Here is a 12,956-nt window from a genome sequence, read left to right as displayed (position 1 = left end):
TGACACGTGCCTCAGAAAATACGCACAAGAGAGCAAGGCCAAAAACCCAGAACTGTTGAGGTCAACAAAATTAAGGAAGCATGTTGCTACCTTATGTCAGCTTCTCGACCTGAACAATCAGGAACTCGAGCAAGTTGCTCGTTTTATGGGACACGACATTAGAGTCCATTGTGAGTTTTATCGGCAGACCGATAAAACTTTCCAAGTGGCCAAGATTGCCAAACTACTGTTTGCGATGGAACGTGGGACAGAGTCGCTGAAGGGAAAGAGTCTGCAAACCCTGGACTCTGTTATCACTGGTATGTAAATTAATATATTTTTAAAGTCATCCCCTTCCATTTATTCTTTTCTCCCTCTGTCTTTGTTTCCACGACAGTGTGCATGTCTTTATCGGCATATTTTCTTTTACCTTCATATTTTAGTGTAAAATTATGTTTTCTGATTTTTGACTGTGAATATTTCAAAAGGAAGAGCACATGCAGCCACCTCAACCAAAGGTCTGAAAAGTGGCAAAAAGAGAAGACCAGATCCAGGGAGACGACAGGAAGCTCAAGATGGTATGTAATAAAAATAACATTAGTAGTCATAGCAGGAAGAGGGATGCCAATATATGCTCTAGAGTTCATGCTTGGAATTAATATAGAAACCTTGAATCATTTCAAATTAATCACATTCAAACGTTAGCCCTAATGTTGACCAAATGACCTACTTCTAAGTTACAACAATTTTTAGTTAGACACCAATTGATCCCAGTTGCCTCTGCCTCTGGCACCTTTAACCAGAACCTTTTTTTCAATGATAACAATAAGCAAACAAAAGCACGCACATATGTATGTCGAGTTATTTGGGGGGATGTTGCAGCAACTTGACAGGCAGCTGCCTCTCACTATCCTCACACGTGTGCTGTTCTGACACACATCTGTCCTGTGGATTAAAAGTAACGAACAATGATCAAAGACAGAACTTTTAATCAAACAGGGAGTTAGTGATAACATGCGATCGATACCGTTCTAATACCGTTAAACTACTACTGATTAAAGCTGGTTAGCCTGTCGACCTCACAGTGCAAAGGTGCAGGGTTCAATTCCGGTCCTAGTCTTCCTATGTGGCGTTTGCTTATTTTTCCCACCACATACCTGCGTGGGCTTACTCCAAGTACTTCGGTTTCCTCCCACATTCCCATAACATGCATGGCTGATTGAACACTCTAAATTGTCCCCAGGTGTGAGTTTGAGATGGTTGTCTCTGTGTGCCCTGCAATTGGCTGGCAACTTGTTCAGGGTGTCCCCCGCTGACCTCCCAAAGACAGCTGGGATAGGCTCCAGCATGCCCTGCGACTCTTGTGAAGATAAAGCGGATTGGAAAATGGATGGATGTTTAGTAATTCCTTCTCCTTGACAGCTCTCATTTTCTCTGTGTCCAGTCCATTTGCATAAATGAGAAAACCCTTTCATTCTCGGAGCAAGAGTGAATGTCTTCCATCCATATTTACATGGTGTAAATGTCATCTTTCACAGAATGAGAAGTGCCACACTCAGCTGTAGCAACGAGATCTGATGATGAAGATGATGGAGGCGGTAACAGTACCAACTTGGACACTGAAAACACAGGTAATGCTTTCAGTTTGACTTGGACCATCTGTCACTGCACCATTGCTATGTTTCTGAGATGTAAGGAATTTCATTTGAGTACATCATCTTGCTCCAAGGCACCTACAAAAGGCCACCGAAGATGCAGTCAATTAAAGAAAGAAATTATGCTGATGACGCTGATGACGACATGAGTGATGTTTCTGGCAGTGAATATGGCGGTAATGTTTTTTTGTCCGACTTGAATCCTCTTTTGCTGTATTATTGGCATATTTCTGAGATGCATGTGGAAAGAACTTTGATTCTATCAAAACATTATTTTATAGATGGAGGGGTGTGCCATAAGACAGTTAAGAAGACTGTCAAGAAAAAAAAGACAATGTTGGGAAGACATGGATTGGGTGAGTCTCTAACATTGGCACAAGTGACATGTTACAGACCTGGCATTAGTACGATTTTTTTTCTTACTCTAAGTCAGGGGTGTCAAACTCATTTCACTCTGTCAAACTCAGGCCCCATTGGCCTCGGTAGATGTTAAGTGGGCCGAGCCATTAAAATTATACCGTACTCTGCTATAAAGAAGCACAAGAACATTCGGAAATGTAGAAATTTAATGAACATATCTTTTTACAAAACATTTCATGAAGCACCTTAGATTTCCTTAGACAAATGTACGATTGACTTTTATCATTCACATATATGCATCGCAACTGATTGTACAAGGGCACTAAACAAGTAATTGGTGTTGAAAAATACAGTGATGCGCTTTTAGATTAAAGGAGATTTGTGAAGAAAGGAATTTTTAAGCCTTGTGCATATAAATTATAAATTTAATCCCTGCCTATACCTTACAAACTAAAGAGAGTGCCATTAAATGTGTAAAGAATAATGAATTAAAATGTCCTTGATAGCATCTGCTGTTTTGGGTCCGTCCGTCTCAGTGACAGACTGAGACTGCTGTTGTCTTCTTCTCAAAACAATGTGTCTTTCTACTCTGATCAAAACGGTGTGTCCCCTAGCGGATACTCCATGAATTGCATGTTATTCAAAATTTTCGTTCCATGTCTTTTCTGCATTTTTTTCACTTTTAAATGATCCTGCGGGCCTGATCAAACCTGCTTGTCGGACGGTAACGGCCCGCCGGCCGTATGTTTGACACCCCCGCTCCAAGTCCTGATTGTTTTTTGTACATTCCAATATATCAGGAATTACAAATGTGTATCATCAAAGCATATTCACCCAAAGTATATTATTATTATTATTTACAGTCTATGACGCATCTTTCACACATGGCCAAGAACAACCATCAACATCAGGGAGCGCCACCAAACGAAAGAGGATTGCAACACTTACACATGACGACGATGATGTTGAAGACAGCGGTGAGTCAGTGCATCGTCAACACAACTCAAAGTTTCATTACCATTATACTAACATGCCAACTTTCTTAGATGAAGAGGACAAAAAGACTGGACACAGATCTCTTGGGAAGAAGAAGACAGCAGTTCGAAAAGAACATAGTGAAGTTGGTAAGATGAATTTCTGTTGGATAGATCCGTATAACAATTTAAGAAACTCAAACAGCACAAGTCACTGTGACTTGCAGATGGAAAGACGAGTCGTTGAAGTGGTCTACTCAGTTGTAAAATTGTCTTCAATTTCTATTGTATAGCAATTTCTCTTACAGGGTTATGATATAATTTGGTTACAGTAACACACTGATTGTAATTGAATCCAATTTAAAAAAAATCTGACCAAAGAGAGATACAGTCGAACCTCTCAACAACGAAATCATGTTTGCAGCCAGAAATATTCACATTCACACCATCACTGAGCAGGAACTGATCCCACACAAGTCATGCGAGTATACCACTACACCACAGGTGTCAAAGTCAAGGCCCAGGGGCCGGATTTGGCCTGCCACATCATTTTATGTGGCCTGCAAAAGCAAATAAAGCATGTCGAATTCCATGAGGCTTGCTAAAGTCTGAACCAAAATCTCAAAATGTCATATGAAGTCCACAAGAACAATCATTATGTTTTACTTCTGATTTTAAAAGTAGTTATCCATCAATATGTTATGAGTGGTGTATGTAATGTGGAGGTGATTAAATATGTATATGGTCTCCCAAAATTCATAATGGCCCTCCAAGGGAAACCATGACTACAATGTGGCCCGTGCCAAAAATGAGTTGGTCACTCCTGCAATACACCATCAGCAACCAGAAGTTACATATTTGGTATCTGACATTTGAATGGATTGTAAAATAATGCATTTCACTGCAAACAAGGAAAACTGGTAATGCATACCGTATTAGATAATATTCACCACATATGTTGCTCTGAAATCGGCACAGTGGTTCAGGCTTTGATTGTAGCTTCGAAACATGAATGTCAACAGTGCCGCTGGATTACCATTTATCGCGGCCTCTGTGTGTCATGGATTTTTTCAAACATATTCATTAAAAAAAAGTGAAAATGCTGCAAAAGGTCCTCAAGAGGCAGTGAAAATAATCAAAACAACAGCGAGTCACATAGAGCAACATATACAGGACTGTGTTTACTGTATTTCGTTATTTATACACTAACCTAACCTAACTTATACATGTTTAAATATATTAGTATATAGCATTAAGTACTGTTAATTACTACAAACATGCATGTATACCAGTACATTTGGCCTTATAAATATTTATACTCATACACATGTTCATATACCTATATGGAGGGTGGGGGGGTTTTGCTACTTAGCGGATTTTCGTTTATCGCGGGTGGTTTCGGTCCCCATTAACCCCGATAAACGAGGGATCACTGTAGTTGCAAAGGCTGTTTTTTCTGTATGTTCTTCACAATAGAAGGCTTCAGAAATAGAAAACAAAAGTTTGGGGCATGCTGGAGCCTATCCTAGCCGTCATTGGGCTGTAGTCAGAGTACACCCTTTAGTGGTTGCCACCCAATTGGGGGGCCCACATAGATAAACAAGACATTAAAGGCGGAGACTAGGCAAAAAACCCCACATTAATTTTAAGGATATTGAAAAATATTAAATAATGTAAAGAGCATAACACTCATGAATCATGCCTTGAGGGAAATTGCTGCTGAGGTGTTTTTAAGTCAACAAAGTTGCTTTAAACTAGATGCCTAAAACATGTTTTGAATCAATGCATTTTTGATAGTTTTTATTCTGGTCCTGTTATCAGTCAAGGCAGTGTTCAGATCTGTTTATATTCAACTAAACCACTAATAACCCTCTTTTTTTCCCCTCCAGAATTGGAAACTAAAAAAAGGAAGAGACCCGGACTCCAAAGGAAAGAGCAGCAATTGATCGACACCTTTCAAAATTTGTAGCATTAAAGAAAGTTCCAAGGAAAGATGACTGCGTTAAGTGTCGTAGTCAAGCATCGCCAGACCTTGAAGACCGCACATGGAGAGATATTCCACAATGAAATTATTAAAAGATATGTAATTGGGAAAAAAGCTTGAAGATGAAAGATAGAGAGAGGGAGAGACATAGGGGGGAGATAGATGAAGGGAGAGAGGGAATGGGATGAGAGAGAGGGGAGAAAAGGAATAGAGTTTGAAAGCACAGTTATTTGGTAGGGTATATGTGGGTTCATGTGTCAGGTTGTGGCGCAGCAAGTTTTTTTAGTGTGCGTTTTGAAGGTTGAAGTTTTTCAGGTGTTCTTGTAAGTTTTGAATAAGAGTACTTTTGTTTGTCAAAAATAAATCATAAAGTCAAGTCAGCTTTTGTCAAATATGCTCTCTGTGTAATGTACAGCACAGATTAAAATACTTTCCTCTCTCAGCCACAGTGCAAACATGTGGCGTATTGAACACACAAATATCAGAACTAAATAAAACTAAATAAATGACAGTACCCATAAATTAATGGTGATAAACTGTTTAAAAATAATATATCTGATTATAAATTTACATCATTAAATGTTTAGTAAGGTGAACGGCACCTAATCTACTTCAAAATCATTAAGAACGCATGGCCAGTGCCCGGTCCTCACTTATCTAGTTAAAAACTTTTTCTTAACCTTTGGTGTTTTATTTAATCTAAAGGAATGTATTGCCTAAGGGCGCCCTCCTGTGTCTAGAAATGTGTCTTTTTCATTTCTTTTTCAAGCAGAAAGGGTGGTCCTCGCTTTGTAGGCCTTTTTACTCGGTCCTCACTGTGCAGCAAGTGCAGGAATGTGTGTGTGTGTGTGTGTGTGTGTGTGTGTGTGTGTGTGTGTGTGTGTGTGTGTGTGTGTGTGTGTGTGTGTGTGTGTGTGTGTGTGTGTGTGTGTGTGTGTGTGTGTGTGTGTGTGTGTGTGTGTGTGTGCGTGTGCGTGTGCGTGTGCGTGTGCGTGTGCGTGTGCGTGTGCGTGTGCGTGTGCGTGTGCGTGTGCGTGTGCGTGTGCGCGTGTGCGCGCGCACATATGTGTATTTTTTTCCCCCGGAACTTTCAGATATATAAGTGGACTCACTTATATATCTGCCCCTTGCTTTGACATGATTACTCAAACAGTTCTCCGCCCAAATGGCCGACACCTCTGCGCTGAGTATGCACCCAAATGTCCAGACATGCCCAAATTAACCGAAACTTTAAACATGATACAATTTTGCTCATAGATTCCTCTATCAATCATAGAAGTCGACATGTTTGATTTGTTTTCGCTGGCCACATCAAATGATGTGGCGGGCCAGATATGGCTAACTCATTATTGTACTAGTGAAGTACTCATTATTGTTCTAGGGAAGTACAATAATGAGTTAGCCTACATACACTGTAGTTGCCTTCCAAGTTACAAACCTTGAGGGGGTCCCTCAGACACAGTATCCATCATGCTGAATGGGACATATATGAGCCAAGATTACAATAATTTATCAAGGTTTGTTGCATAACTAAAAAAAAAAAATCAGTTCACGGGTGCATACGTGACAAAGCATCTCCCCCAACAGGTGGGCCAATCACAATCCTCACCACCAAGGTGGGGGCCTCTGGGGCTGCTGGGAAAATCATCACCACGGTCCCCAAAATGTCAGCGGGCCAGCAGGGTGTCACACAGGTAAGACTTACCCTGTTTTCATGGAATCAGTCGGGGATTGCAATCAGCCAATGGGACTCCACTTGGGTTGCTGTGTCCAGTTGATTTTGAAAGGGGCTACAGGCGAGCCAGGTACCATCCTCAGGACTATCCCAAAAGGCGGAGTCAGACTAGTCTCACCAGGCACCACTAGCCTCAAACCTGCAGTTACCACACTTGTTGTCAAGACGACAACAGGTAAACACCCAATGCTCATGCTGGCCCATCATTATGCTCGCATGGACTTAGTGGCGTGTCTTTCGTGTTCCTTCAGGGGTGTCTAGTCTGGGGTCAATCATGGGAAGTGTCTCCACCGCGGTGGCAGGATGGGCCACCAACACAAATGCCTCCCTAGCCACACCCATCACCACTCTGGCAACCATCGCTGCTCTCACCAGCCAGGTCACCACAGTGACTGCTGCTCCTGGACCAAAGCAGGTCAGACACATGCATCATGTCTCTGGTTTATGGTTCTGATTCTAAAAGGTTATATCGGTTATGATATTTCTCTTCTTACAGGTAACTTTAATCATGACCCCGAGCGGAGCAGAAGCCCAGCCACTGGTCCAGGATCTGCCCGTCTCCTTCATGGCCTCTCCCACCTCAGAAGAAGCAGGAAGTACGACGAGCGGTCCAGAAGGCGAGCGTGGGGATGCTGTCACTGCTGGTAGGTCCTCCCAAACTTCAACAGCATTAAGTATCAAATTCCAGATGGATTGGGAAATATTCTTACCGTATTTTCACGATCATAAGACGCACATAAAGTCTTAGATTTTCTCCAAAATGAACGGGGCATCGAATAATGCGGGTTGTCTTGTGGATGCACAGAGTACCAAAATCTGTGAATGCTTTTGTGTAATAAAGTACGACCGAATTCAGTTTTGCTTCTGCCGCCTAATTAAAAACATGCGCTAGCGTGCATGCATGCGACTGCATTTTTTAAAAAATTACTTTTTTTTTTTTACCATGTCTGCATCCAATAATGAAGTGCATGTTGTGTATGTGTTAAATACGGAAATAGCACCCGTAACTTGCATTAACACCTCTTAATACGATGCGCCTTATGATCGTGAAAATACGGTAGCAGCAAAAAAATAATAAATAAATCTGCTTCAGAATAACCATGCCTCTTAATCATGGAAATGATGTGGCAATCCATACTGTACACCTCTCCACGAGCTTTCACTTTATCATAGCGGAGAGGTTTATGTGTCCCAATGATCCTTTGAGCTAAATTGCATGGGACTTTATGCTTTTGGTGGGGTCGGATTACAGGACCAGACAAAATGATGACATTTTACTGGAGTAAATTTCTATCAAACCTATGAACTTGAAATAGTAACAGAAGTGCTTTATCTTTGAGACACTTAATAAAATACAATCATGCAGATGGTACTTAAAGCACCACTGAACACACAAATATGTGTTGTTTTTCTATAGAAAGGAGGAAAGAAACATGACAGATGTTTTTGAGGGGGATGCAAGGAAAATGTATCAAATCGAAGCAGTCTGCAAAAGCATATGCTGTATGTGTGTATGCTCTATGCATGCATGTATTTTCTGTGTATGCTCAGCTAAATATTTGCTGGCCATTTATATTTGTCTCTACCTGATGTTTTGGATCCAGTTTAACTTGTTGTCTCAATGTTGACATTTGGCATTTGACTGCTTTATTTTCCTGGTTTTGACCGGTGTGGTACCATGCTCAGCGATCGGACAAAGTTAGGCAGCCTAGGAAGGTCGAAGACGCAGCATCCGCAATCAAGCCCTATCCTTTGCATGGTATTATTTCAAGCTAGTTGTTCCAATGATCCAAAGAATTGACTTTTTTTTCACTTCCTGCAAGTTGACAACACCTGTGATTCCTTGCATCTTTGCACACATTGAAGCACTATGCATAATTATTTATTTGTTATTTTTATCTCATGTTACTTTTACAAGGCTTGGGATTTACTGGGCTAATTTAGGATCACTGGAATTGTATTTCGTGCCATATGTGGAAATGTATGTTGGTATGACCAAAAAAAAGTGCTTTGATCTTGGTATCGTTTAATTCTGAGCAAAAGAAAATTCCTTGAATCCTTGAAAAAGTCCTAAGAATATAAAATAAGAATTTAGTACAATAATAGGAAATGATCAAAAAATTATTGGTTGTTCTTGCACTTTTTGGCCTCTTGGGCAGGCATGGTCGGAGTACACAGAATGAGAACGGACAAAAGTTGCGATTGAACTCTATTAAATATAACTCGTTTTCCACAGATTGGGAAGAATTTGTGCCTTTCAGTAGTGTCATCTTACCTGTGTGTATGTGATTCCACCACATTTGTGGGTGAATATTCGTTATTTGAAGGAATGTCGCTCCTCTAGTTGATGCTAATTTGCTGTTTGCGTTTGAATGGGATATTAACTTGGGATCTGGTTCACAAGTGAGGGCAGAATGCAACGGGAGACTGACAGGCAGATTGGAGCAGCATCTGCAATGATGCACACTTTGTATTGGTCCTTCGTGGTGAAGAAGGAGCTGAGCCAAAAGGCGGAGCTCTCAATTTACCGGTCCATCTCCGTTCCTATCCTCAAGTATGGTCACGAGATGTCCATCCGGATACAAGCGGCCGAAATGAGTGTTGGGGCTCTCCCTTAGTGATAGAGTGAGAAGCTCGGTCATCGAGTAGGTGCTCGAGAGTGGAGCTAGTGCTCCTCCATATTGAGAAGAGCCAGATGAGGTGGCTCAGGCATCTGATTAGGGTGCCTCTTGGACCCCTCCCTGATGAGGTGTTCCGGACACGTCCTACCGTGAGGGGGCACAGAGGAAGACCCAGGACACGCTGGAGAGACAAGGTCTCCTGGCTGGTCTGGGAGCGCCTTGGCATCCCCCGCTCGAGCCAAATGAAGTGGGTTTGAATGGTAAAGTCTGGGCTTTTCTGATAGAGGTAATGCCTCCGTCACCCAACCCTGGATCAGTGAAAGTGGATGGATGGCAATGCATGCAGTTCATGAATTTGACACAAATCTATAATGATGCTGCAGTGACTGAGGTCTGCTCCAACCCGCCCTGCGAGATGCACGACACGGGAACCACCAACACGACGACTGTTGCCATTGCTCCCATTGCCGATAAAGGCTGCACCAACTCCCCGTCTGAGGACGGCGCAGGAACCACCGTCACCGCCACAGTGGCGTCTGCAGGCACAAGTCAAGTGTTACAGGTGAGCTGTCAAAAAACTTGTCTGGTGTTTAAATGTAGAGATGGGGGCTTAAGTCATTGCGACTTGGACCCGAGTGGACTCACGTTACTGAATTCATCACTTGACAAAAACTTAAAGCCAAGATTTGGAATTGGGACTTGACTTGGTAGAAAAATGACTTTCAAGAATTGATTGTTGTTAATGTTATACAGTATGTGTAGTTTCAACATTTCAAGATAAAATATAAGTTTAATAAGCGAATGCCTGCATGGAAGTGCAAACTGGGAATGCCTGCTCATCAGTCAAAACAATTATTTCCCTTGGCAAGCCACACCGACTAAGAAAGTGGGTCTGGAGATCAAGCCCCTGACCGTGGCTGCGCCTCGGGTCAAGATGGACCCTCTAATAGTGGTTTACTTGCTGTGACGTATCCTTCTTGAGCACACAGCATTCTTTGGCGCCGGAAGTCCATCCTCATAACATTGAATATGGCACATGGGAGAAAGGATAGTTTGATTCATTCACCATTGTGTCATAGCAGCTGGGCTTTGGTAACAAGTTAATAGCTTGCGCATCACTGACGTGATAGAGACTGGCTCCTATTCTCCTTATCCACTCGCTTCATTGCAGTTAATGCAGATGAAAGGCAAAGAGTCTCACGTTGCGTGGGGGTAGTTCTGTCTGGGTCCTGGATCAGTCATTCGAGTTTCTCGTTATACTTATTCGTTGATTTTGGAATTCAGCAGTCGGCACACAGTGCTACAATAGTAATTCAACATTCTTTGTGGCTTTTCTTCTTCTGCTGTCTAGTCATGTACGTCATAACGCGGGCGTCACCCAGTGTTCAGACAGAGACACTACAGTTGAATTCAATGTTGACAAACTTGTAAAATGGATTACATTGCAGCTAATTCTATGATTTGAAGCAATGTTGTATTCGATTTTGTTCGAAGTTGTTTGATTGAGATTTAAATTTTTTAAATTTAAATTGTGTGTTCTACACCGTATCCGTAAAGTCTGGAAAAAATACAACTTCAAAAAACATATTTAATTTACCCATTTATTAAAATTAATGGGTAAATTGTGAATTTTGTTGAGTATTGTTTAACCCTGGACAACCCACAGGGTCAAATTTGGCTCTCATCCTAAATTAGGATTAAAGCATTGATATTAATTAATATTTGAGGGAAAAAAAACATATTTTGGTGTTCCGTGAACATATAGCAGTCATTTAATGTATAACACATCATTTTCCAAAGAAGAAAAGGGTTCTTGGGTTCTCCGGGGTTAAAATCAGGGCTAGTGCTGGTCCTGGCAGGGCCATCACAACCTGGCAATATTGTCTTGCCACCACCCAAAAATGCTTCGTGTTGGACTGCAATGTAATTAAAAGAGTTGAAGCCCACTATTCACAAGGAATAGGAAGCAGTCTAGCGACGAATAGTGAAAATCTGCATAGAATTGACGGCAATCAAAATGCACCAGGAGGGAAATGTTTATTTTATGCATTGTATATTATTTAATTTAATTAAACCATTAGTCGCTAATCTGTAGCTGGTATTGAACTGGAGTCCATTATTATGTGAGGTGTTATACATGCACGCAGTTCAGACAAATTGGCCAATATTCTAATTATTTGACATTGCTGAAGAATTGCAGAAAAGTTTGCATGAATTTGACTTTGGAATTGACATCACTGTATTGCTATAACTTGTGAATTGAGTTGACCTAGACAAAAGGACCTCAGACCCACCTCTGCATAAATGTGTGGAGGTGCATCCTCACTTGCCCCACCCAAAATACTCTTCCTTCTCAGGTGTGCTCCATCCCGCCATGTGAGACCCACGACACTGGAACCACCAACACCGCCACAACAGTGGAAGCCGGAGGACTGACTCAGGTAAGTCACACACCGGTGCATGATTGGGGTGCATCATCCCCAATGTTCTTTTGATGGTGGTGCCGCTCCTCTCTCTCCTGAGGAAGGAAATTTAATCTGTGCTGTATGTTGCAAATGTAGCACATTTGACAATAAAGTTGACTTGACTTGACAATGGAGATCTTGCAGTTTATACTATAAAAACACACTTTGTGCACGCCAATCACTTCTGCTTACGCAATGTCAATCACTGGTGTGCTTCTACCGCCTTGATTTTCATGGGAAGGAGCGGAGCGCACTCGTTCCATCCCATAGTAGCGCACATCAGCCCAAACTCCCTCTTACGCCCAATTCTACCTGGTCAAAGACTAGGAATACATGAAAAGAAAAACAACTCCACCCATCCGCGCAGGTAGACTGCACTTAGTGCTAGAACTGAGCTCAGCACGAAAATAGGGCCCACTAAGTGTATTTTCTATCCCATCATTCTTATGCATGATCAAGGGGCGAACTTGGGGGACAACCTCAGCCCAGTACCCAGCCTAACATGTGGCAACATGATTGCAGGTATGCTCCAATCCACCGTGTGAGACGCACGAGAGCAGAACCACCAACACCGCCACCACGGCCACAGGTAACCTACTGACCCACCCGCAGAGCAATACTGGGATTTTGAACTTCCTGTTTTGCTTGTAGCTCAGCAGGGAGGAGAGATGATGCAAGGAGACTCCACAGAGCCCTCCTCCTCCTCTGACGTTGCTCCTTCTGTTTCCGTCAACCAAGGCAGAGCCATTACCACAGTTACACAGGCCACGCCCACACCTGGTCCGGCAATACCTGTAAGTGCAGCCCTCGTCCTCCTCCTCCTGGGCAATCGGCCCCCGTCAGGGACTTGACCCCCTCCCCCCTCCCGGGCCCCACATCCGGTACGACTCTCGCTGGTGACTCGCGAGGTTCACACCCAGTGCGGGCCTGATTATTGTTATGGAGGGTTGGGGCGGCTACTCCCACTTCCCTCCGTTCCGGTGGGGTGAGCCCTGGGCGCCTCACCTTCCGGTGAGACCCCAACTCCTTCCCAGCCGGCTGGTGGGCATTTAGCCGCGTCTGGGGCCCAAGAGCCCCAGTGTTCCCCCCTCGCGCCCCTCGGAGGCATCCTACCACGCGAGGCTAAGTGCACCCCACACCTCTCCTCTTCCTCATCATCATCATCATCATTATCATCACTGGA

The 12,956-nt window shown here is 42.8% G+C and overlaps 2 protein-coding genes across 3 annotated transcripts in view; both read left to right on the top strand.

Moving 5' to 3' along the window:
* Positions 1–12,956, top strand: part of LOC127596344 (uncharacterized) — a 79,266-nt gene that overhangs the window by 24,314 nt on the left and 41,996 nt on the right. The gene's annotated exons all lie outside the window — the stretch shown is intronic.
* hcfc1b (host cell factor C1b) overlaps positions 1–12,956 on the top strand; it is a 56,509-nt gene that overhangs the window by 37,060 nt on the left and 6,493 nt on the right. For both annotated transcript variants that reach the window (XR_007961439.1, XM_052058688.1), the window contains exons 15-22: positions 6,540–6,646; positions 6,727–6,862; positions 6,939–7,102; positions 7,184–7,331; positions 9,692–9,870; positions 11,666–11,749; positions 12,296–12,362; positions 12,425–12,567. Coding sequence is in view for 1 of the 2 variants with exons in the window: in XM_052058688.1 (XP_051914648.1) it covers positions 6,540–6,646; positions 6,727–6,862; positions 6,939–7,102; positions 7,184–7,331; positions 9,692–9,870; positions 11,666–11,749; positions 12,296–12,362; positions 12,425–12,567 (1,028 nt within the window). In the remaining variant the exon portion in view is untranslated. The remainder of the gene's footprint in view (positions 1–6,539; positions 6,647–6,726; positions 6,863–6,938; positions 7,103–7,183; positions 7,332–9,691; positions 9,871–11,665; positions 11,750–12,295; positions 12,363–12,424; positions 12,568–12,956) is intronic.

The sequence above is a fragment of the Hippocampus zosterae genome, chromosome 2 (genome assembly GCF_025434085.1).
Source record: "Hippocampus zosterae strain Florida chromosome 2, ASM2543408v3, whole genome shotgun sequence".
In the NCBI taxonomy this organism is placed as follows: Eukaryota; Metazoa; Chordata; class Actinopteri; order Syngnathiformes; family Syngnathidae; genus Hippocampus; species Hippocampus zosterae.
The sequence above is the reverse complement of the archived record's forward strand: the minus strand, read 5'-3'. Positions and strand labels throughout refer to the sequence as shown.